The sequence below is a fragment of the Peromyscus leucopus genome, chromosome 10, assembly GCF_004664715.2.
Source record: "Peromyscus leucopus breed LL Stock chromosome 10, UCI_PerLeu_2.1, whole genome shotgun sequence".
Taxonomy (NCBI): Eukaryota; Metazoa; Chordata; class Mammalia; order Rodentia; family Cricetidae; genus Peromyscus; species Peromyscus leucopus.
The window spans coordinates 87054328-87077642 of record NC_051071.1 but is presented as its reverse complement, the minus strand read 5'-3'; the positions used below and the strand labels follow the sequence as shown (position 1 = coordinate 87077642).

General features: G+C 39.5%; 1 protein-coding gene across 2 annotated transcripts in view; it reads right to left on the bottom strand.

Annotated features, from left to right (window-relative positions):
- The window catches only part of Arhgap24 (Rho GTPase activating protein 24), a 408858-nt gene that overhangs the window by 226177 nt on the left and 159366 nt on the right, over nucleotides 1-23315 (bottom strand). For both annotated transcript variants that reach the window (XM_028867285.2, XM_028867284.2), the window contains one exon: nucleotides 2927-3014. In XM_028867285.2, coding sequence (XP_028723118.1) covers nucleotides 2927-3014 — 88 coding nt within the window. The remainder of the gene's footprint in view (nucleotides 1-2926; nucleotides 3015-23315) is intronic.

The window sequence follows — 23315 nt, the reverse complement described above, 5'->3', positions numbered from 1 at the left end:
GAACAAGTAGAAAAATTGGAAAAAAACTGAAGTGAGATGTTGTAAACCATGGCACTGTTCAAAAGATAATTCATTTCAGGAATAATAAATCCATAAAAAAAAACCCACACTAATTTAGAGTGGATTACTTTCCCAGTTAGGTTTTTACAAGCTTAAAATCTGCATAGAAATATGATATACAAATGAATAGAAATTAGTAACATACAAAGATGCAAGTCTCCTAATTCTGTTGAAAATTCCTTATTTTTCTTATTGTTTCTTAGTTTTTGGCATTTCAAACTAATGAGAAAACAAACAAAAACAAAAATCCCTGTATAGGAATACATTATAAAGATGTATTTATACGTGAAGATGAACTGCTCTCACACACGAATCTGTATACATGCAGAGAGTGTTAGTGTAAATAGCGAAGAGCTGGCTGCAGTCTTACCCTAGAATTGCTGGAAGTCACCATGAGCCAACAGGATTACAGGACTTAAGTGTCTCATATTCGTTCACACATCTTGGGGAGTTAGACTTTGACGTACATTGTCCATAGAGACAGGTGGGTTGGGTCTGTGGTCATTATATGTGGCATGTAGGGTGGGTTTCCCAGGGTGGCAACTGAGAACTCTCCAAGGAGAACCGATGTGGACTACAGATCGTCACATATACATATATATATGTTTGCATATATGACAGATGTGTCAGTACAATGTGCCAACCACAGACTTGCAATCCTTTCTCCTGTCAGTTTCTGACTAATGGAAACATTCCACTGTAACCTCTCAAATGCCCATGTTAAAACATGATTGGAAAAACTAGAAAATATCATATTGTCGTTCTCATTTGGAAAGATAAAGCAAGTGTTTTCTTGTTTGTAAATAATCCTAATTTTGAAAAAAAATCCAGCATTAACAATGTTCTTTTTTTTGTTTTGTTTTGTTTTTTGAGACAGGGTTCACTGTATAGCTTTGAAGCCTGTCTTGGAATTTTCTCTGTAGACCAGGCTGGCCTTAAACTCACAGAGGTCCACCTGCCTCTGCCTCCCAAGTGCTGGGATTAAAGGTATGTGCCACCACCACCCAGCCAATCTCCATATTCTTATATTTAGTACATAGGTACTTGCCTGGAAATATCATCCTGTCCCAAAGTCGCAGAAATTCAGCCCCAGTTAATGAAATTAGTAACAAAGAGAGTTGATTTTCAGTGATGAGTGTGCGCATCCCGGTTTCTTTTCAAAGCACAATTGTCACAATTCTTTCCATGCTCTACAAAGATCACTCAGAAGTATAAATCTTAACTCACAACACTGATGGTTTAGATAGTAACATGTCTTGATGGAGCTGTGTGCACACTGTAGGTACTAGTATGAACATAGCAGCAAGACTCAATTCCCTGCACACTTTTTTTACAAACCTCAGACTTCTTATCACATAGTCTTAAGTATCTTAAATGTGTTATATCACAGGCCCTATAGCATGTGTTCTGTCTATAAGACTCAGACACAGTATATTGGAAAATTCATCCACAGTGTCTTAGACCTGAAGACATGGCCCTCTAACACAAGCTTGAGAATGCCCACCTTACATCAGAGCCTTCTCTAAAAGCTTTGGTCTATAGGCAGCCTGTAGACTAGCTGGGCAAGTAGACTCTTGACATTATTACTGGAGATAAAGAGCCAACGCCATCCATTTAATACCGTGCTGGTTTAAAAGCCAACAGGCTCTGGTGTGAGAGAATAAATAGGGAAAGAGACTTCCTCTACTGATACTTCAAAGCCTCTGCAACATCTGGAATCTGGTTCCATAAGGGGTATTCCTCTAAGAAGTAAGAACAAAAGGGGCTTTAAGAGGGCAAACAAGAGTCAGGTTTCTTACAATGTGTTCTCCCTGGGGGGAAACAAATAATGCGACACATCAGACTAACCTCTCTGCACTTCGGCTGCATTAATTAACGTTTAGTCATGGATTCCATCTTGAGCCTGCTGAACTCAACGCTACAGCTGTTTTCATTGAGGGGGAAAATACGCTCTCACGTTTTAAATTGCCAGAGCTTATAAATCTGGGAAAATGGGTTTGGTTGACTGCTTTTGTGCCAGCATTATTGATACAAATTACATATCACACACACAAATCAATCCACACCCACCCTACACTGCATGGAGATCAATATCAACATCACATCAACCAGGTTGTCCAGCACCAACTCCATAAAAACCACATTCTTCACCCGCTTCTACTTTTATTAGGAGATAAGGAGACACCAAAGAACTGATCAAAGACGTGAGCTGTGGCTTTGGAGATGCAGTTCCAGGGCTATTATAAGATTTAAGTATGGATTAAATACACTAAAATGGGTGGGAGCTGATAGCCAAGAAAATGAACAGAGCAAAATGAACAGATGTTGCAGACATTGAGCACTCTTGACCTGGGAGACACATCCGCAGTCCACAGGCCAAACATGTGTAAGTGGTTGGTTGGAAGCAAAATGGAGACACAGGACTGTAATAATTCTTGCTTGGGCATTGAGAATTTTTTTTAATAGGAAAGACTTATTCAAAAATCAGTTTTGCAAGGGAATTTATCAGATAATCCTCTGGGAAGAGAGTTTGATCAGAACTTGTGTCAAGATTGCATCATAAGAGCCCTATGAAATTAGATTCACCTCACACAATACTTTACAATACCATTTCATCAATTCCAGTCAAATCAAGAGTCTCATGGGTAGGTGAATCATCCTGTGGCCATGAGCATGTGCACGTGTGCACATTCATTTGTATCGATGCAGAAAGGTGGCATCTTTGTGTAAATGATAGCCAAAGTAAATGCTTGCATTCCCACTTAATACTTTCAGCCAGAATTGAAGGATATCAAAACCTGACATGTCTTCATTTTTCCCAACATAGAACAGAGATAATTTGATCAAAACAGAAAATGTATCTTACCTGGAACCACTTCAAAAAGGAATTTCCCTGGGTTCTCTTCATTGCATGGATGCTCAATGACTTTATTTCCCGGCAGAAAAATAGTACCCTGTAAATACAAATGCCCCAAACATCAGCATAAGGGCAAGTTCCACACAGCAGCAGAACTGACTGTCCAAGTTGTGTCTGCAACCCAGTAGTGGTCATGTTCATCAAACCCCCTCCTATTTATGTTAATCAAATCCTATAAGCCATAATTACATTCATTTACTCTTAGTACATCTTTTTTAATATCTCATGTGCATTGGACAACATTAACTTTGGGTTCATTTTAAGTATCAATTTATAAAGTGGATTGCATGCCAGCAAATTTATTGAGCATTCCACCCACCCTATAATATTCAACGGTTGGAATAATCTGAAGCAGTAGGTATTATTTTTTCCCAACTTAGGGCTGTAAAAATTCAAGATGAAAGCATTAAAAAAAAATTAAGTCAAAGTTCAAATTAGCCTTTTCTTTTGCTATAGTTGGTTATGTGCCCTCTAGACTGGAAATTTAATACCAGTAAAATATTGTTGGGTGTTAGGTCACCTGGAGGCATAGAAGTCATGAGAATTCTTCAAAACCTGAGTGTATTAGTGGCCATTATGAGATTAAGTGAGGTTGACATGTTATCTCTTGCTCTCTATAGCCCTCTCCTTGCCTTCCACCATGGGGCAATGCTGAGAGGATGCTGGTTCCTTGCAGTTGGGCTTACAGCCTCCAGGACTGAACCAACAAATTTCTGTTCATTATAGATTTCCCAGTCTCAGGCATTCTATTTCAGTAGCACAAAAGACAGACTGAGATGTTTTGATTATCCCTTCTTTCTGATTTTTCTCTCTTCAGTGGATCATTCCCACCAGTATAGACACACATAAACATCTACTCTATTTTTAAAAGTTGCCCTTAATAACTCATCCCACATTACACCTTATTTTCTCTTTATCCAGTAGAAATTGCTTATACTGAATCATTTGTTTGTATGTACCACTGTAGCCTTGTCTTTTCACCTGTAGTTGAGGATTCATGACTCTTTTAAGGTACATGCTTGATGATGTTCAATCTTCAATGAAGTATCAAACTATTGACCACTATTTTCTTTTTCTTTTTGTTTGTGTTTTATTTTGTTTTGTTGAGATAGGGTCTCCTTATATACCTCTGACTGTCCTGGAACTCACTATGTAGACCAGGCTGGCCTTGAACTCACAGACATCCACCTGCTGCTGCCTCCCAAGTGCTGGGATGTACCACTACACTGGGCTCTAACCAGTTTCTTGAGGCTCCTTATTTTCTTCTTGTTTTGGTTTTCTCCAGGTTTCTCTCTTGCATCTCTGTTGGCAGAGTCTCTTTTGCTGACTCTTGTCCTTATGACATAATTTGTCAAAGATTTGTCCAATAAGTCCATCTCCTCTAATAATTCTTTATCTAATCATTTACATTCAGCCACACTGATGATTTCAATAACCAACTATGAGACATTCAATATCAGAATGTCTCTAATAATGACTCTCTTAAGTTTTAGACCTTGTATCTAGGAGCATATTTGAAATTTCTAATTGTATTATTTCAGAAGGTATTTTAAACTGAAATAAATTAAAATTAAAATGCAATTGAATCTAGTTCCCACCATGAATTCTCTAGCTAAATGTCTACCAGCATCCTTCACTCAGTTGCAAAAACTACAGCTGTGGAAATTATTATCTGCATTCCACCCTTGCTCTACTGCCTGTGAGTATGAGCTACTATGTTAGTGGATCCCACACCTCTTCATTGGGTTCTACATAATGCTCTTAGCACCTTCAATCTAGTTTTCCATGCAGTATGAGAGTCCTTTAGAAACAGATGTTTAGTCTCTCCTTTCTATCATAAAAATACCTTGTGGCTTTTATTTGTTCTAGAATGAAGACCTGGATAGACTCTTTCTACCCATTTCTCTAACCTAATTTCCCTTCATCAAACTTTTGCCTTTCCTGTGTTTTTTTTTCTATGATCTAGCTAACCGCTTTTCTAGAAATGTTACCATGTTCCCACCATACTAAGATATTATCTCTCTGGTTATTTGGTAGACATAACATACATTTACATTAATTGATTCTTAATTTACCACTAGGGCCTAGCATTTTACAAGAATATAATTGAAACTAAGTATATATGCACTAACCGTTGAGTAAATGTGTACTGTGTGTACTGTTAGTCTTATAAAGCCATATTCTAGTGGGAGAGATGGCTAGGTGGTTAGGGATGTGTACTGTTCTTCCAGAGGACATACATTTGGTCCCCAGCACCCTTGTCAGGCAGCTTATAACTCCCTGTAACTCCAGTTCCAAGGAATCCTACTCATCAAGCCACCACAGGCATCTGTACATGTATATAAGGCCACCCACAGACATACATAATTAAAAATAAAATAGATCACAAAAATAATTTTAAAAGCAATATACAAAGTAGGCTGGACTCAGCCAGGATCTTGCCCTCCATGCTGTATCATCTGCCTTTCACAGTCTGACATGACACTTAGTTTAAGTAGTCTCTTACTCAACTCTCACCTGCCTAGTTTGGCTCAGATAATTACTGTCATAGTGAGTTCCCTCCTGGGATTACACTGAGTGATGAAGGTTAGTCCTTGTTTATAAAGCATCAAAGTTCCAAGAGAATTACACAAAGTAATATTCCTCTCTGTTTTCAGTCCTCATTAGTTTCATTAACCCTCATAATACTTTCTGATGGTTTATTTATCACATACTCTTCACTTGGGAGTGACACTATTAATTTCTTGCTGGGATTTTGAGTTACACAACAGCCAGAATACAAGTGTCCATATTTTCCATGTCAGGGTTCGATACCATAGCATGATGTTCAACATGCTGCACTGTAAACTGGAGTGGTCTGCAAGAAAAAGGGGAAGGGAGTGTAACATTTCTGATGGTTCAGAATATGTAGCAATAATTACATGCTAATAATTAGCACATTCAGACTGAAATTATATTTATGTTTATCTCTAATGGGCATATCCTTTTCATCTAGTACCTTTGTAACTTCACAATGGAACATGATAAATGCAACCTTTCATAGTTTGGCAGTTTAGAGTTAGCAAAAGAAAAACAGAGTTGAGAAGTATGTTGGCAGTTTGATTTCAGCTATTAAAAAGAAATCTCATCTCTAGTTAATATCAGACCAGAGAGCCAAAGCCACAAGAGATTAGAGCAAGGCTAGATGCTGTTGAAAATAGACACGAGGATTTTTCCTTTGAAATTTAGACTAGGAAAAAAGCATATCTGTGCAGTAAATATGTGCACATTTTGTTAGTTTCTTGAACAGAAGTATAAGATACTTTTTCCAGAATATACCATGATCATGAATGCTTAAGGAAAAAGGAGTGTCATTCTGAATTTTTGATGAGATTTTTTTTTATTTAAAATGAGATAAAGAAAATAAATATCAGTCAACAGTTTTCACGGTGGCAACACAAACTAGTTCTTTTATATTTGCAGCAAGTAATTTTGTTAATTTATTCAGCTAATGCCAAGTAGCACATAGTAAGTTGCAGCCCCTGTTTTAGGCATGAAGACATGCCTAAATGACAAGAAAAGCCAAACAAAAAAAGAAGTCTTTGCACTCTAGAGTCCACATTTAAGAACTGCTCAAGAAAGACACAAAACTAATTTATACAAGGCCTTGTTATGAAAAGCAAACTGGATATTGTATTCTTAAGAGAAGAACAAGGTTGTGTCTACAAATGCTTTAGTCATGTGACAGCATCCATAACAGTGGTTTTGGGATTGAGAAAGACTATTCTGGAGTTAGACAACCTGGTTCATGGTCCCACTCTTCTACCTGTCAGCCATGTCATTGACACAAAATACACTTCCTCTTGCTCAGCTCCTTCACTTCAAGTGCATTAAACAAGAACCTACCTCCAAACACTGAGAACCTGGTGGGAAAATCTTTCTACACAACATTTATTAGCTGTTTGAAAAAATTTAAAAACCTCTTTACATTGTAGGTATTTTGAGCATTTTTATTATTAATAATTATTTGTAACTATCAAGTGATGACATGGTTAGTAATTTATAGTAAAGGTTTATGTTTGCTGAATCATTATCTAATTGAGTTAATGAGCTATGCAGAAAATGAGATGTCTGTTTTTACAGTTGGGTAAGTGAAGGTGAATAACGGCCACCCGATATCACTTATTGGCTAATATCACCCAATGGCTGTTCCATGCCAGCTCCTGACACCTGGACCCTGGAAACGGTAATTCATCAGAGGAGAACCTCCACAGATGGAATCAAGTTAAGGATTCTGATCAGAGATTATCCTAGACTGTCTGAGTGACCACTGATTCTAATCACAAGGATCCTTGGAATAGAGGGACCAGGGCATGGAGATTTGATACGTGGAGGGGGCCGAGGCTTGTAAATACAGAGGCAGACAGAACTGAACCAGCCACGGCCAGGGACCACTGAAGAGTCACGCAGAGCTCTGGAGGCCAGGGATGAGAATTTCTCCTAGAACCTTTTTGAGTTCATCCCTGTTATCTCTCTCTTGCTTGCAAACTTCTTAACTCTAAAACTATGAGAAAAATACATTCATTTTGTTTAAGCCATAAACTTGTAATTAGTTGCAGCAGATAAGAGAAGCCATGACTTCAGGAAAAGACTGAGAAATTAATCTTCCAATGACCCCTAGGAGGAATTTGCAAACTGCTGAGGTTTCAAAGAAGCCTAGCTCTCAAGCTGGCAAAGGGTGCCTAATTTTTATTACCCCATTGTTCCGGGGGAAAATCCATAGTGTGAGAGGCATACAGAGAGAAGGCAGCTGGGAAAATCCCTCTTCACTCAGCCTTCTAATCTCACCGGAATGAAACTATCCAACCAGCATCATTTCAGGCCCTGGCACCCTAGGGCAGAAAGTCCTTGGCATGCTTATGAGTCCTTATTTAGAGAAGACTGAGTTCCACTGCTATCCCTTCTCAATCCAATGCCTGGCCTTGTCCTGTACATGGTCATTTTACAGCATTTATTATTTCTCATAGGAAAAGAAACGTCTGCTCTTCAGAAAGTGGGAAAAGCCAAATGGTGGCTTAGCAGGGTATGTGTGTGTGTGTGTGTGTGTGTGTGTGTGTGTGTGTGTGTGTGCGCGCATGCGTGTGCGCGCACACATGTACATGTATGTGCCTCTGTGTGTGTTATATGTAACAATAATAATCAAGTAAGTCATGAATTTGAAAGGAAATGAAGAGGAACAGAGGAAGAGCTGGAGAGGGGGGTGGAGGATTGGGAATGATGTAAATACCTTCAGATATGAAATTATTAAAGAGGTTTTGAAATTAGAAAGTAAAAATTTGAAGTAAAGTCTATGGCAGAAGAAAAAGAAGAGGAGGAGGAAGTGGGGGGGAGGGGAAGTGGGAAGAAGGTGGGGGAAGGGAGGATGTTGTTGCTTTGGAAATTTATGTCTCTTTACGAAACCAAAACAAAGACGGAACATATCACTGCTGTAAAATATTTATTAGGGGGGAAACTCTGAGACCCTAGAGTCAAGTAATCCAATAAGCCATCATCAACGGACCAGAAAATTGGCAGTAAAACAGCCCCCCCCCTTAAGCCTCATTTTAATTAAACCCTCTCTGCATTTAAAATTCTAGTGGAAAGGACCTAGAATTAACCTTGAGAGACACCGTCTAACAGCTAAATCGAGCGCCAAAAGAACCGAGGACACTGAGTGCAATGATTCTAAAGGTTTGTTTAACAACTAAGGAAAGATATTTTTAAATTTCCTCAGTGCCATGCCATTCATTTTCATATTAAAACTGGAGGCTGGAAGTGGAAGAGAAAATACTGTGGCAGGAAGGAGTCGTCTCAGGGCTGGATAACAGGGCAGCCTTAGCATGGAGCTTCATCCTGAGGAGCCCATTCAATGTCAACCCGTGATACAACATCACCTTGAAACTGCATTAATATTTTATCTGGTTGCCAATGAAATCCCAAATGAACATACTATGTGGGGGGAAAGCCCACAGAATACTAATACTCTGGCTATACTGATGACTCTTTAGTTTCCTTTTTCTCCAGAATTCCTAGTTGGCAAGAATATGACTTTTTTCAATATAAAGACTGAACTTGTTATGTCCAAAATGAGTTAATTCACAGAGTTAAGGATGTACCCTGTAGACTTTCTTACTCTAGACACACAGACCCCTGCACTTGGGACCTGAGAAGATCCTGGGTATACCAGCTTAAACATATGCAAAAATATGAAACACAAGCATCTGCGCACAAGGAAGTTAAGTATAGATACAGACTTCTTTTTACTTAATTCTGTCTTTCTTGGCAAAACAAATAAAGAAAAAAGACCACAAACACTCCTACCCTTCTTGCTTTGTGAAACATCTTCAAGAGAATACCCGAGACTGACGGTGGAAGTTCAACAGTCAAACGTTTCACGTCTCAGAAGTCCTAGTGATCTCATAGGTGTTCTCATGGGATATGATATGATATGATGTGATATGATATGTGAGTTCCTGGGGTCTGCCCCAAGCTATTCAAATGTTACTGATTTCTTTCTCTGCTTTACCCAGGTGCTGACCACTGTGATAAAGACGCTTCACTTCCAAATACTCATTCCCACCAGGCCCCGCGCATGTAACCAGAGGCGGTGTGACCATCTAATTAAATCTGCTTTCATTTAGCTGTCATTAATATTAATATTCCAGTCTTCCCACTTCCTAAGCACGCTGACTGGAAAGCCTTTCTGCCACTGTTCTGATAGCTGCTGCTTTTGTTTGCGCTGCTCTGTATGAAACCCAGAGCCTTTGGCACATGCCGGGCGAGCTATGGACCACTGAATGACATTTCCAGTCCCCTGGCTGCTGTTTTAACACCCGTCATTTCCCTACATTAATGTCATAACGTGACAAAACCTGAATTTCCATCTATCTCTTTTTGAGGTCAAGGTTCTAAGAGATAATGACGTAAAGAGTAAAGAAAGTATATCTATGCTGCCCTTCATGCCACTAACATGTTGATTAGGAAAACATGCACAAACTCTTTTATATGTAAATGAGTTTAAGAACATAAATAAATTATTTAACAATGTGAGCACTATGCAATTAATTAAGATGAGGTGTTAGGTTTGGAAGTGTCCAGGTGCCTGCTGTAGAAATGCTGGCCAGGAAAGTCCTTTGATCAGAGGACAGCTCTGCTAAGGCCTCACTGCTGAGGAACGCCTGCCCACATGGGAAGGAAAGGGGAGCCGCACTGATTGAGAGAGGGCTGGGCGATGGGGTCCACCTCATCTGGATTTTATCCCAAGTGCGGTCAGAAGCGTTTGAAGGGTTTGGAGCATTGGATCACAAGATCTGTATTTTTCAAAGGAATCTGTATTGAATTGGCAGCAGACAGAATCCATAAAAGGGAAGAGAATAGGAACAAGAGCTTCCACGAGTTTGGTTCACAAAAGATCAGTAGCCTCAAGGCAAAGGAAGAGAGAGAGGAAGAGCTGCAGTGTGTTGAGAGGGGAGAAGGGAGATGATGGTGTCAGTGACGGCCTTGGAGAGAGAGGAGGTGAGGATAATGCCCAGAACGGAGAGAGGCCCAGAACACGGGTGATCTCACACACTGTGATGAGGAAGAGAGAGGCAGGGGAAAATGGAGGGAAAGGAAGAATTTAGCTAAGGACACATTTGAAATGCGTTCTCTACATGCAGGGAGATCACAAATAAGAATTTTATGTATGAGTGTCAAGTTCCAAAGAGTGATTCAGGCTGGAAAACTTAGTTTGGAAATTCATCCAACCAGAAGTTATATCAGAAGCAATGGCCACAATTGAGATGCACCAAGGAGGTGAGAGAAGGATGAAGTGGCAGCTACAGACAAGATGCCCAGAGAATGCTTCCGGTTAGAGTATCTCCAACAGAGAGGGGTCCCTAGAGAAGGCTGGAGGGACGAGAGGGATGGAGGGGATGCTACAGATCCATGAAATGCAATACGAGAAATCACTGTAAAAACAGTCACCCAGGTCAATGATGTGTGGTCAAGTGAGGGAATAATCAGAGAGCTAGCAAATGGATTTGGCCAGAAGGAAGCCATGGGTCAACTTAACAAGAATAGTCTCATTGCAGTGGCAGAGGAGTAACCTAATTCCAGGGGGCTGCAGCACACATTTGTGGAAATGAGTAAGCGAAGAAAGTTGCTCTAGATGATTTTAAAAGTTCTGAAGTAATGGCAATCAGATCAATAAGCAGGTTGCTAAAGGATGCAGAGACCAAAGCGCTTCTCTGTCCTTTTGTTTTAGCAAAGGGTCAAATACGGTAGATTTATTGGATGCTGAGAATATTGCTAGGAAGGATAAATGATAAGTAAACGCCAAAATCCTTTTTTGAGAAGTCTGTTCCTTTCAACTGCTTTTCCCCGGCAGGTCTGATGGTTCCTACTTTCCATGCATGTGAGCATCTGTTTCTAGGCTCCTTATTCTGTTACATCACACTCTTTGTTCATTCTTGAACTGATACTATAGTATATTAGTTACTGGACCTTCATATTTGATGATACAGGTTTCCCTGTTATATTCACATTGTAAATAGCCCACCTAATTAATCCTTTATATTTCTGGACAGCATTAGAAACTACTTGGTAATACATCTCTCCAAAATACCCTTTTGAGATGTTTATTGGCACTGAGTTGAGTCCACAAACTTTCCTTCTCACACTACTGATCCTGCAGATGTACAGGGCAGCACACCCCTGGCATCCAGGAATCCAGAGAATGAGGCAGGACGAATGTGGATTCAATGTGGATTCAATGCCAGCCTGGGCTACAAGGCAATCCTCCATCAAAAAAAAAAATACTGAATGTTATATAATATCAATAGAATCTTTATTAGATTGTCCTCCAAGCTGTAAACATGCTATATTCTTTCATTAAGTTAGGATTCATAATGTCTTTTAACAAACAATTAAAATTAGTGTGTTTTGTACATACATATGTATACTTACAAGTTTTTATTTATATATACATGATATATATGTTAATTATATATTACTTTGTATGCTTTGATGCTTTGTGACAACATTTTAAAGTGTGGATGGCTTACTGCTAGCAGCTAAGAACGTATATTGATTTCATATACAGCATTTTTTTAAGCTCAATAATTTGTAAAATATTTTAGGAATAAATATTGAATGTAATAGGGGTGATGAGTATTCCTTTCAATTCTTAAACAGTTCTCTTATTTTTACCTCTTGTGTACTGACAAGGAATCATTGATAAAATGGTGGATTGAGGTAATGATGACAAATATTCTCAACTCCATTCTAAAGAGAATTGTTTTCAGGGTCATTAATTACAACACTAGCCAGAGGTTTAATATATCATTATTATCTCTATGGTCCCTCTACTCAAAGAGATTGTTATTTTAGCATGATGGGGCATGTTATGTTTTATTAGATGACCTCTTTTGGTATCACAGAAATAATCACATGTTTTCACTTGCAACTTGCTACCACAGTAATAGTTAATTTCTAAATCTTAACTATTTCCTTTTCTGCCTGAGTGTACTGAAAGACTTCATTTTCCAGATACTTGTGTATCTAGGAGAGGTCATGAGACTGAATTGTGATCAATAAAGTGCCAGGAAAGTTTTGTGCTTTCAAACTCAGTTGGGAAACAGTTTTTTTCATCATCTCCCCATCTCTTCCCACTGGATTTGTTGGCAAAAGATGATCTTAGTTCATGAAATCACAAACTAAGTATTTTATGTCAGGCATAAGTTTGTGTGGAGAGAGAGAGAGAGAGAGAGAGAGAGAGAGAGAGAGAGAGAGAGAGAGAGAGAGAGAGAGAGAGAGAGAGAGAATCATTCTCTAGAAATATTTCCAACCACAGATTGACAGATGCGTGGAGATTATTATAAACTTATGAAAGCTCTGAAATCTCCAGCTACATGTAACACCATAATGAATACTACTGGAATTCTTGAATGATGATAACTCCTTACCAACACTACTGAAGGAATTTGAGCTCTTGAAAGCTGTGGTGTACAAAGACCTCAAGGATAGGCTGTCTCACTCTTGTATGGCTGGTAGTTAGGAAGGTACCAGGAAAGTAGAAAGCACAGATAAAAGCTTATTGAATGGGATGAATAAAGTCATTTAATCTTTTGGTGGGCTTCATTATCTGTGAAATGAGGATAATTATAATACAGTGCATACTTAACTAACATAGGGGATGGTTTGGAGATTAAACTAAATACAGCTTTTGGAATTCATAAATTGTAAAACCCTATAGAAAAGATTAGTTTGTTCTCTCAGGCTCCCATCAAAACTCATTTTGACAAATGATAATAGATCGTGAAAACTTAAATTGGTTTTCTTAGGTGAACTGAGATCTCTTTTGACAGAAGTATTCAAAAGGACCTGCAAAGCTCCTGGTGGCGTTAGGAGGAAAACTCTATCAGTAGGTCCTCTCTAGCCTCCAGTCTCCTGACTCAAAACCAGAGTGCCTTCAGCGAGTGGGAAAGTAAGTGAATCCATGCTCCTTAGAGCGATTTCAGTAGACTGAGGAGTAAGTGAGAGGTGGGATTTGATGTGTAATGAGCTGGCTTTAAATATAACTTCTTACTAGATACATGACTTTGTAAAAGTTACTATAAATGTTTTCACTTCTGTTTTCTCATTAGTAAAAGGAACTGAAAGGAAGAATGAATGGAAGGAAGGAAGGGAGGGAGGGAGGGAGGGAGGGGATGAAGGAGGAAGGAAGGAAGGAAGGAAGGAAGGAAGGAAGGAAGGAAGGAAGGAAGGAAGGAAAGAAAGAAAGGAAGGAAGGAAGGAAGGAAGGAAGGAAGGAAGGAAGGAAGGAAGGAAGAAAGGAAGGAAGAAAGAAAGAATCCTTCCATAGAGATGATTTATCTGAGGTTTAAATGAAATAGTGTGTGTGTAGTATTTAGCATGGCACTTGATACACGGTTAGGAATTTGCAATAACAGTCATCATAACATTTTCTTCTACTCATAGGTTGGTATCCATCAGGTACAGACCATAGTTTCAGCATCCCACAAATATCATGCATTATCACAATGTGTATTTCTAGTCTAATATTACCATCCATGTTAGGTAGCGACTAACACAAATATGCATTGTTCATCGAGGTAGCACATCCTGAAGAGCAAGAGAAGCCTCAGCATGGCACTGGCTGATGTCTGCCATTTTCCAGGATCATTGTGCAGGGAATTTTCCTTAGCAAGTCGGGAAATGAAAGCCAGCAAGTGTCTGATCTAGTCAGAGTTCTGAACAGTCTTTTCCTCCACTCTCCCAGATCAACACACACCTGCTGACCACAGGAAGGTGGGAAGTAGAAAGGAGAGATGGGTTATGGCCTTTCTGTTCTACAAAAGAAGTACAGAATTAACAGGAACTTTGTGGCCTAAAGGAGATGTCCTGTGAGTACTCGAGCTCAGTAGTCTCATTGGGGTCCCTTCCATTATAGGTAGAGGCCACAGTGCCCAGTGACCTGATCTTGGATGGGACACTAAATTCAAGAACATTCTTTCTCTTTTCAAGGAAAGATCTTCTACCTTGCACATTTGTCTGAGGCACAGAAGCTATTTTCAATGACTTCTGTTTTTAATAAAGAATAAAAACTTACAGGAAACTGCTATTTGTTATTGCCTATGTGTTTATCCAGCACTCCCTGGAGATCCTAAATCTGAATTTACTATCTAGTTAAATTTTATGATTGTCATAACCATGAAAGTATTAATAAAGAATCTTATTTGAAAATTTTGCCAGGCATAGTGAAAATGGGGAATAAAGTATATAATAGTTCTTAGCCTCTCAGAAAGTCAGAACATGATACACACAAACAGACCATCTCTGTTTGGGAATCCTATTTACTCAGATACAGTGGTTGAAAAATTATTGTGCAGGAGTGTAGCGATGAAATCAGTGAAAATCCATTCTCACTATATTGCTTAACAGCATTAATAATTGTTAGCTGCAGAAAATACTGACATAAAACTTGGCTCTGTAGAAAGTTCTTTATGATGAAAAGTCATTTTTAGTATAAAAGATAAAGTTTTGTGTAAGAGGTTTTTGTAGGCTGGAAGTTTTCTCTGTGTCTTCAACAGTTTTTAGTTAGTAATGAAATGACTTTTCTGGTTAAACTATCTTAGGAGGCTAAGTGAACACAGTCTGGCCGGGCTGGCAACCACCAGAAAGGGGAATCCTGAGAGGATTTGTGCCAGGCTGACTCCTATGTGCACACCTCATAACCTGAGAGCAAGAGCGACCTTTGAAGTTGCTGAGTCCCCCAGACTCTGAGGCATTCCAGTAAGAAGGACTTTGTGATTCTTGAGGAAACTCAATCTTAGATCCTCTCCTTGTATTACTGCCATGCAGCTGACGCCTGGCTCTTGGAGATCCCCATGCCTTATTCTCAAATACTGCCCAAGAATATGCTCTTGGTTTTGACATCTCTGAAGACAGACAGACTTGCTCATACTATCTTTCCTTCCTATCTACTTTTTTTTTAAATTTCACACAAGTACATCAACACATCTTGGATGTTGGGCATAATATCCCTCCCCCATTGCCCCTACACTCCCTTTTCCTCTCTCTTATCCTTCCCATTATAATATAATGCCATGCATTAATTACAGACTTTAAAGTATTTTAAAACAATTGAAGATAAAGAACTGAGTATCAAACCCTCCAACTCCTCACCCCTATCCTTAGAGTTCACAGAGCACAGCCTTGTAAACAATGATGGCGAACACTGTTCTGTCTGACAGCCAATTTGGCAAAAGTTACACTTGTTTCCTTTTTCCCCACCAAGCCTTTGCTTTCCATTAGTGTTCTTACCACCTCCATTTGAAAGTGATCCTATAAAAATGATTTTATCACGGTCATCTACCCCTTTTAGCTAACAAATAAGGAGTTTGGTGCTAACGATTTTTAACCCATTCTCGTGAACCGACTTTAGACCTGAACTTGAAGAGGAAACGGGTTTATTGATATATAGGCTGACAAATACAATAGTGTGTGTGTGGGGGGGGGGAGATAAAGTACAGTGTTGAAATTGCTATGTGAAAAGACATGAGGTTACCAATAATCATTAATAAACAACCCAATTGTTCTTCAACAAGCCGCTGGGTAAAATGTGCATCACAACCACACCAACACTTCTTGTCAATACAAAGGGAGGAATATGGTGGTATTTTATTTGTACTGAAATGTGATTTTATTTGTATGTTAATAAATAAAGTTGCTTAGGGGTCAGAGCTAATAGCAAGCCATAGCAGAGATGGGCGTTCGTGGCGCACGCCTTTAATCCCAGCACTTGGTAGAAGAGCTAGGTAGATCTCTGTGTGGTCAAGGATACAGCCCGCATTGGAGACACATGCCTTTAATCTCAATACCATAGCAGAGCTGTACATACAGGCAGTGACAAGGCAGTCATATGTTTGGGTTTACAACCAATGAGAAGGCAGAACAGAAAGACTATATTAAAGACAAACACACAGGAAGTAGGTCCCTTTCGGAGAGAGAGGTAGGACCACCACAGGAGGAAGGGTAAGGTTTTAGCTCTGAGCTCTGACCTCTTGGCTTTCTTCTTTACATTGGTTCTGTGTTTCTTATTTAATAAGACCGTTGGTTACATCTACAGGGAGGTGCTAACAACTGGTTACAGTGCATTTAATGGGAGAAGCTGGGCTCAACGCTACATACTGTAGATGCTGCAGACTGAACACATACACCATTCTGGAGAAGACAAAACTAAGGGGGAGAAGAGACAACAGTTGTGACAGAGACTAAAAACAGAGGAGGGATTGACAGGGAGGGAGCGGGGCTACGAGAGGGAGGAGCTGAGTGGTGACAGTTATATAGCTGCGGGGAAATCATTCCTCCATCAACCAGACTTGAAAAAATGCAGTGTTGTTGATCCTCTGGCAGCACTGGGTAGCCTGGTAGCCTGTTCACGCTACTGTGCCAGCATGCTAGCCACATATGAGATGCTTACCTGCTTATAAATCATGAGACTTTAGTCCTCACAGTTCTGAGAAGGATCAGGTATCTCTCTGGGCCTCATTTTGTAAGGCCAGTAATCCTATTCATGAATACTCTGCCCTCCTCATCAAATAGCCTCTCGACAGCCCCACTTCCTAATGTCGTCATCTTAGGGTTAGAGGACATCAGCAAATGAATTTATGGGGAGGAACAGTGCCCGTGTATAGCAGCCCCGTGGAAGTAAAATGATCGTCCATCTTTCCCTGGCTGATGATCCTCCTCCAAATTCACTGCCTAGCCAGAGCACTCAGAATCCTCAGAACACACTACTCCAGCCATGCTCATCTACTCCATGTCTATAAACTCAGGTTGTATATTTCTCACAATAATACCCAAGGCCTGATTTGATCTTTATTCCTACCGAGGTTATAGGCTCAAAGATGGGGACCATGCAATGATGCAATTTGGTAAACATTTCTGTAATATTTATGAAACTCATACAGAAAAAGTCTGTCTTTTTCACATGTCAGGAATTCAAGAGTATGCATGGAATGAATAGTTAAATGAATTAATTAAAAATGTGAATGGATTTCTTGCATAACTATGGCATTGGTGACCAGGAAAGTTTTATTTAATTACGTTTCTTTCATTGCCTTGATTGGGTTTGTCTTTAACCCAGTGGAAGGTCAAGGTTTCTTCCCTCTTAGGTTCCTCTTGGTCAGCAGTGACCCAGAGGTCTCAGGCCTTGGTACAATTTAGAGTCCTGTTTGTTATATTTTTCCTGCTAACCTTCCTCATGCCAGATTCTTTTCATATACAAGACTTCACACAGGTGTGTTTCAGACTATGTCCCTGCCAGCTCTGGGCTATACTTTTACCAATCTCCTCCCATCTACCTCACGCCAAGCCTTCACAGATCACGCTCCATGTATCCATGTCAAGGCTTCACTGATCCCCTCCATCTACCCCACCTCAAGGCTTCACTGATTCCCCCTCCATCTACTCCATGCCAAGGAGATTCTTCTCCATAACTCTGCATCATATCGTCACTTAAAAGTGGCCCTGAAGGATCATTTACAACAAACTAAAATTTCAGTTTATCTTCTCACAGGTTGGAAATGAAGCTGAATTGTTGCTATGATTGATTGATAAATAAAATGATGATTGGCCAGTAGCCAGGCAGGAAGGATAGTGTAGGTGGGACAAGGAGGAGGAGAATTCTGGGAGGTGGAAGGCTGAAGCAGGGAGATGCTGCCCGCCCCCAGCATGAAGAGCATGATGCAAAGTACTGGTAAGCCACGAGCCACGTGGCAAGTTATAGATTAATAGAAATGGGTTAATTTAAGATATAAGAACTAGATAGCAAGAAGCCTGAGCCATTAGGCCAAATACAAAACAGTTTAAATAATATAAGCGTCTGTGTGTTTATTTGATGCTGAGTGGCTGCCAGCCCAGGCGGGACTGGAGATAACTCCAGCTACACTGAATAGACATGAAATTGTAGAAATCAGAAAAACAACATACACAGATGAAACCCAAGTCACATCAAAATCAGCAACAACATTTTCTCAATAAAGAAAGTTGAAGTAAAATATTCTAAACTAAGTGCAACTGAAATCACATATCAAAAATGCATTAATCTTCATGGTCCAGTCGTACCCTGTGCAAACAACCTCAGTTACAGTAGCATCAAAATTCCTAAGGCCTTAGGACAAATAAAAAAACATTTTCAGGAACTTTTAACAATCTGTGCTTAAAAAAAAAATACCAAGTTGAAACAAGACCAATTCATTTTTGCTTGTTTTGATTTTTATTTTGTTTTTCAAGGCAGGGTTTCTTCATGTAGCCCTGGCTGTCCTGGAACTCATTCTGTAGACTAGAATGGCCTTGAACTCACAGAGATCTGCCTGCCTCTGCCTCCCTAGTGCTGGGATTAAAGGCATGCACCACTACCACCTGGGTCAAGACTAATTCTTTTGTTGAATATTTTTTATAACAATTTAAAATCTGAAAAATACTAAAACAAACTAACTTATACAGAAAGAGTTCAGTTAATATGTGTTCAATAAATATCTTTCTGTTACACAGAGAAATTCTGTCTCAAAAAAACCAAGAAATGTCTTTCATAGAGTATTAATAAGTTATGAGACATAAGCTACATCACTGTGATGATGACTTTGAAACAACCATCGAAGAGGTGAGATCTTTGGACTTTGTGAAATGACAGCTGTGTAAATATAACACACATTTGTTTTAACTAAAATAAGAAGAGTTGAGGCTTTTTTTAACCTGTTTAACTTCCTCATTTTATTCTGCCTCTTTTGCAAACCCAAAGTATACTTCCTGATTCTAGTTCCTTCACTTCATTTTGTCTGTATATTCACAAGAAAAGCTTTATTACACATAGGTGTGTTATTTGCTACACATATGTCTTAAAATCAGAAGGGGAGAACAAAGACAAGCACAGATTACATGTTGAGTGGAATGGAGTAGAGATGAAATCACTCATCAGGGGTGAAATACGTCCAGGGGGCTGATGGGCTGTTTGGACAGTTTGCTTTGGGCTGAAAAACTGGGTCAAATCTCTGATTATTTTGTCCTCCCAGATGAGCAGAAAGTACACTGTGACCATGCTGCAGATGGTTTGGTTGCTCAGCGTTCAAAGAAAATGTTTATTAAATCCATTTGCCATGTGTTTTCATTCAGGCAAAGCCTCCATTTTCTACAAATACATACAGTACACATATGTCCGTCTATGGACCTCGATGTCACTCAGCCTTTAGTTAGTGCTAATTGAGAGTTTAGTGGTTTCTTCAACATCTGTCAAGACCACCCAAGCAATTCCTAGTCCTAATAAGCAAATTGCAATCAGTCAATATCTGACCAGAGAAGCTCTGAACTAAAAGAGCAGATTTTACTTTTCCGACCACTGTTCCAAATGCCTCCTTTGTTATTAATATTTATTTTAGAGAAAGGTGCGGTACTGAAAAAAAGATGCAGCCTTTTAAAAAGTACAATAAAAGTGACCAATCAGAAGAAGCTGTTACCGACTGTTAGACAATGATTATAATGAGTGGATAATAAAGTCATAAAATAGGAAGTGTGGTCTGACGAGGCCACAAGCAGGAACAAAAGACCTGGTGGGGACTGAGGGTGAAGGATGTGGTTATCATTTCCCTATGAAACTTACCTTTAAGAGTTCTCTAATTATAGTGACATGTCAATGAGAAACCCCAGAATGACTGACTTTATTTATTACAATGAAATAATTCTTCCTACTCAAGCTACACTTAATAAGTTCTGGTGTTGGGGGGGACCTCCAAGGAATAAATATTGTAAGTCATAGGTTCACAAGACCATAAAATTTTAGAACAATGAAAAATATGTTATTTGTATTTTGCCTGTTGAAAGAAACACCATATAAGGAAAAATACTTGTGCGGGTACACAAAAGCAATTAGAATGACTTGTATCTTTTCAACAATGGCAGGGTACAAGCATTAGCATACACACCAGTTCTACTCCACATCAATTCGGATATTTACATGGGATCTATGCAAATCTGCACTTCTCACTTGGACTTCCATCCTGACGCGGGGGTTCCCCTGTGCCCTCTCCATCTCCACTGCATGTCTGCTGACAGACAGAGTAACCTGGCAAGGACTGGAACTCAGCTGCTAATCCTGCTTTTGCAACCCTGTAGCACCACTCCTGTCTCCCGGCTGGCTGTTATTCCCCATGGATGGCAACTTCATCCTTCTGGGAACCCAGCCAAAGCTCTTGACTTCCTTCCTTTCTTTTTTCTTACAATATTTTTGCCATTTTAAACAAAATGAAATTTAATTATGTAATTTACTCCTTCCTCCAACCTCAGCGGTGTTCCTTTACCCTTTGTACTTCTCAAATTCAAGGCCTCCTTTTCTTCAAGTAGCATACAAGCACACACACACACACACACACACACACACACACACACACACTCATGTATAAATATCTACAATCTGCTGAGTCCATTCAGTATTGCTTGTATGTGAATGATGTCAGAGATGACCACTTGGTATTGGATAACTACATAGTGGGCTCATTCTTAGAGATGACTAATTTTCCCTCTTTCAGCAGTTCTTTGTAAAGTGATGAGGATTCATGAGATTTTCTCCTTCTAAGTTAGCAAGTCTACTGGTATTGTCACTGTTCAGGTCTTAGGCAGCCATATTGATGAGGTATCATGGGTGACATTTCCCTGTCTTTTTAGGAGACACAATCTTGCAGTAGATTCCTAGTCCTCTGGCTCTTATTCTGTGATGTTCCCTGAGCCTTAGGTGTGGAGGTTGTGTTGTAGATGGATCAGCAGAGGATGACACTCCATGGTCACCTGTCCTCAGGGTTTTGACCAGCTATGGCTTTCTGTCTCAATCTGCTATAAGAAGCTTTTCAGATGAAGGGTAAGAGCTATTTTACCCCTATACCCAGTGAATGACCACAATTTTGACTATCCCTGTCTTCAAAATAGACTCCTGGCTAGTGGTTTCTTATTGCTGCAATTGAAAGGTCACTCTAGGCAAGTAAAAGTCATGACTGGGTCTGGGTTCAAAAATCTCAATTCACTGAGCACATCAGAATATTCCCTAATTGTGTCAGTTGTCAACAGACAGCTACACTCCCTCCATTAGCTCTGGTTTTGATTTTTTGTCATTAAGTAATAATATTAAATGTTATATAGGAGTCATGCATTATTCTAAGTAATTTGGATATATCTGTGAACAGAATACAGCTCCATATCAGCGAATCTTACATTGGATGGGAGACAATAAAACAAATAACAAGAGGACATTAAGTAGTATCATAGAATACAGTTGTGATTATTAAGATGGGAAAATAGAGTACAGCAAATGAGATCAGAGATTATAAAGGGTTCGAGTGTCAGGTAGTAGTACTAAACAGAAGGGTTAGGATGTGATTTTTTTCTGAAAAGTGCGATTTTCAATAGACATTTCCTTTTGGATATCTAGCGAAAGGATTAATTAGGAAGTTCTCAGAATGAATGATGTATCTTGCCCTAGTCTTTGATTTACATATCTCATCTCATAGGTCAAAGTATTATGTTGGAAAAGAAAAAAGGAAGGAAGGAAATAGATAAGGGATTCAGCTAAGAAATAGCCTCTTGCTATGGAGTATTCGTGTCCCACCCAAATTCAGAAGTTGACTTCTAACAACCACTGTGACAGTGTTCAGTGATGTGGTCCTTAGAAAGTAGCTACAGATAAGGCCATGAGATGGGCACTTAATGAGGTCTAATGAGTGCTCTTCCAAGAGGAAATACAAGGAGCTTCCTTCCTAAACTTCTCTGCCATGTGGCGACACAGCACAGAAGTGGCTCTCTGTGAGCCAGGCTATAAACTTTCACCATTCTTGCCATGCTGGCTCTCTTGCCTCAGTCTTGCCCCCTCAGAACTGTCAGAAATGAATCTACATTGCTAAGCCTTCTATTCTACTATAGTTGGTTAAGGTCAGAGGTTTTGTCTTAGACTCACTGCCCTATCAAGAATTAAAACACTACCTAGTTCTTGTCATCCGATGGATTCACTCTTGGTCTCCCAACTGTTTCTCTTGCATCCTGAAGCAGCCTGTGTGAGAAACTCAACTAACCATCTGTGGTTAAAACCATTCCGTGGCTGACAGGTGTATTTAATACTTAATTAATCCCACAAAATCTTCTAAATTGTCCCTGTTTAAAAAAAAAGTAAGCTCTATGTAGTTACCTATGCTATGTAGAGCTAAAGCCAGGATGGCCCCCTCTTTGTCTCCCTGTCAGTTCTCTCATTTCCTCAAGTGGCTAGTTACAGCAGCCTGACTACAGTCATCTACGATCCACCAGCTCATCAAACAACTTAAAACGCAGCTCTTCAGGTAAGGATAAAAGTTTGAAACCAGTAACAATATTGAAACAGTTGTACACATGGCCTAATTTACCTTCATCATCAATTGTCCCAATGGAGAAAGCTATCACCAAGTTTTAGTGGGTGACTTGCAGTAGCTACTGTTGGCTAACACCTCTTCCCACTTCTCTCTACATAGCCACTCTCTCCTCAAATGCACACTTCTTGCTTTACAAAGAACATTATGTGCTTTACTAAGAAAGTATATTAAACACGAACTCAGAATTTCTATCATTTTCTTACAGCCTTTTCATAAAAGCTCACAGCATTTTAAGCTGAATAACTTTGCAGTATCTATCATCACCCCTGGTCAAGGCAGCCCTTTTTGTGCCCATTGCTACCTCCTTCACCCTTGCACAAGGGTCTCCACCTCCTGTGCTTTATGCTTAACCTTGGATGCACTTCATACAACCTTTTCTTTAAACACTGGACAGT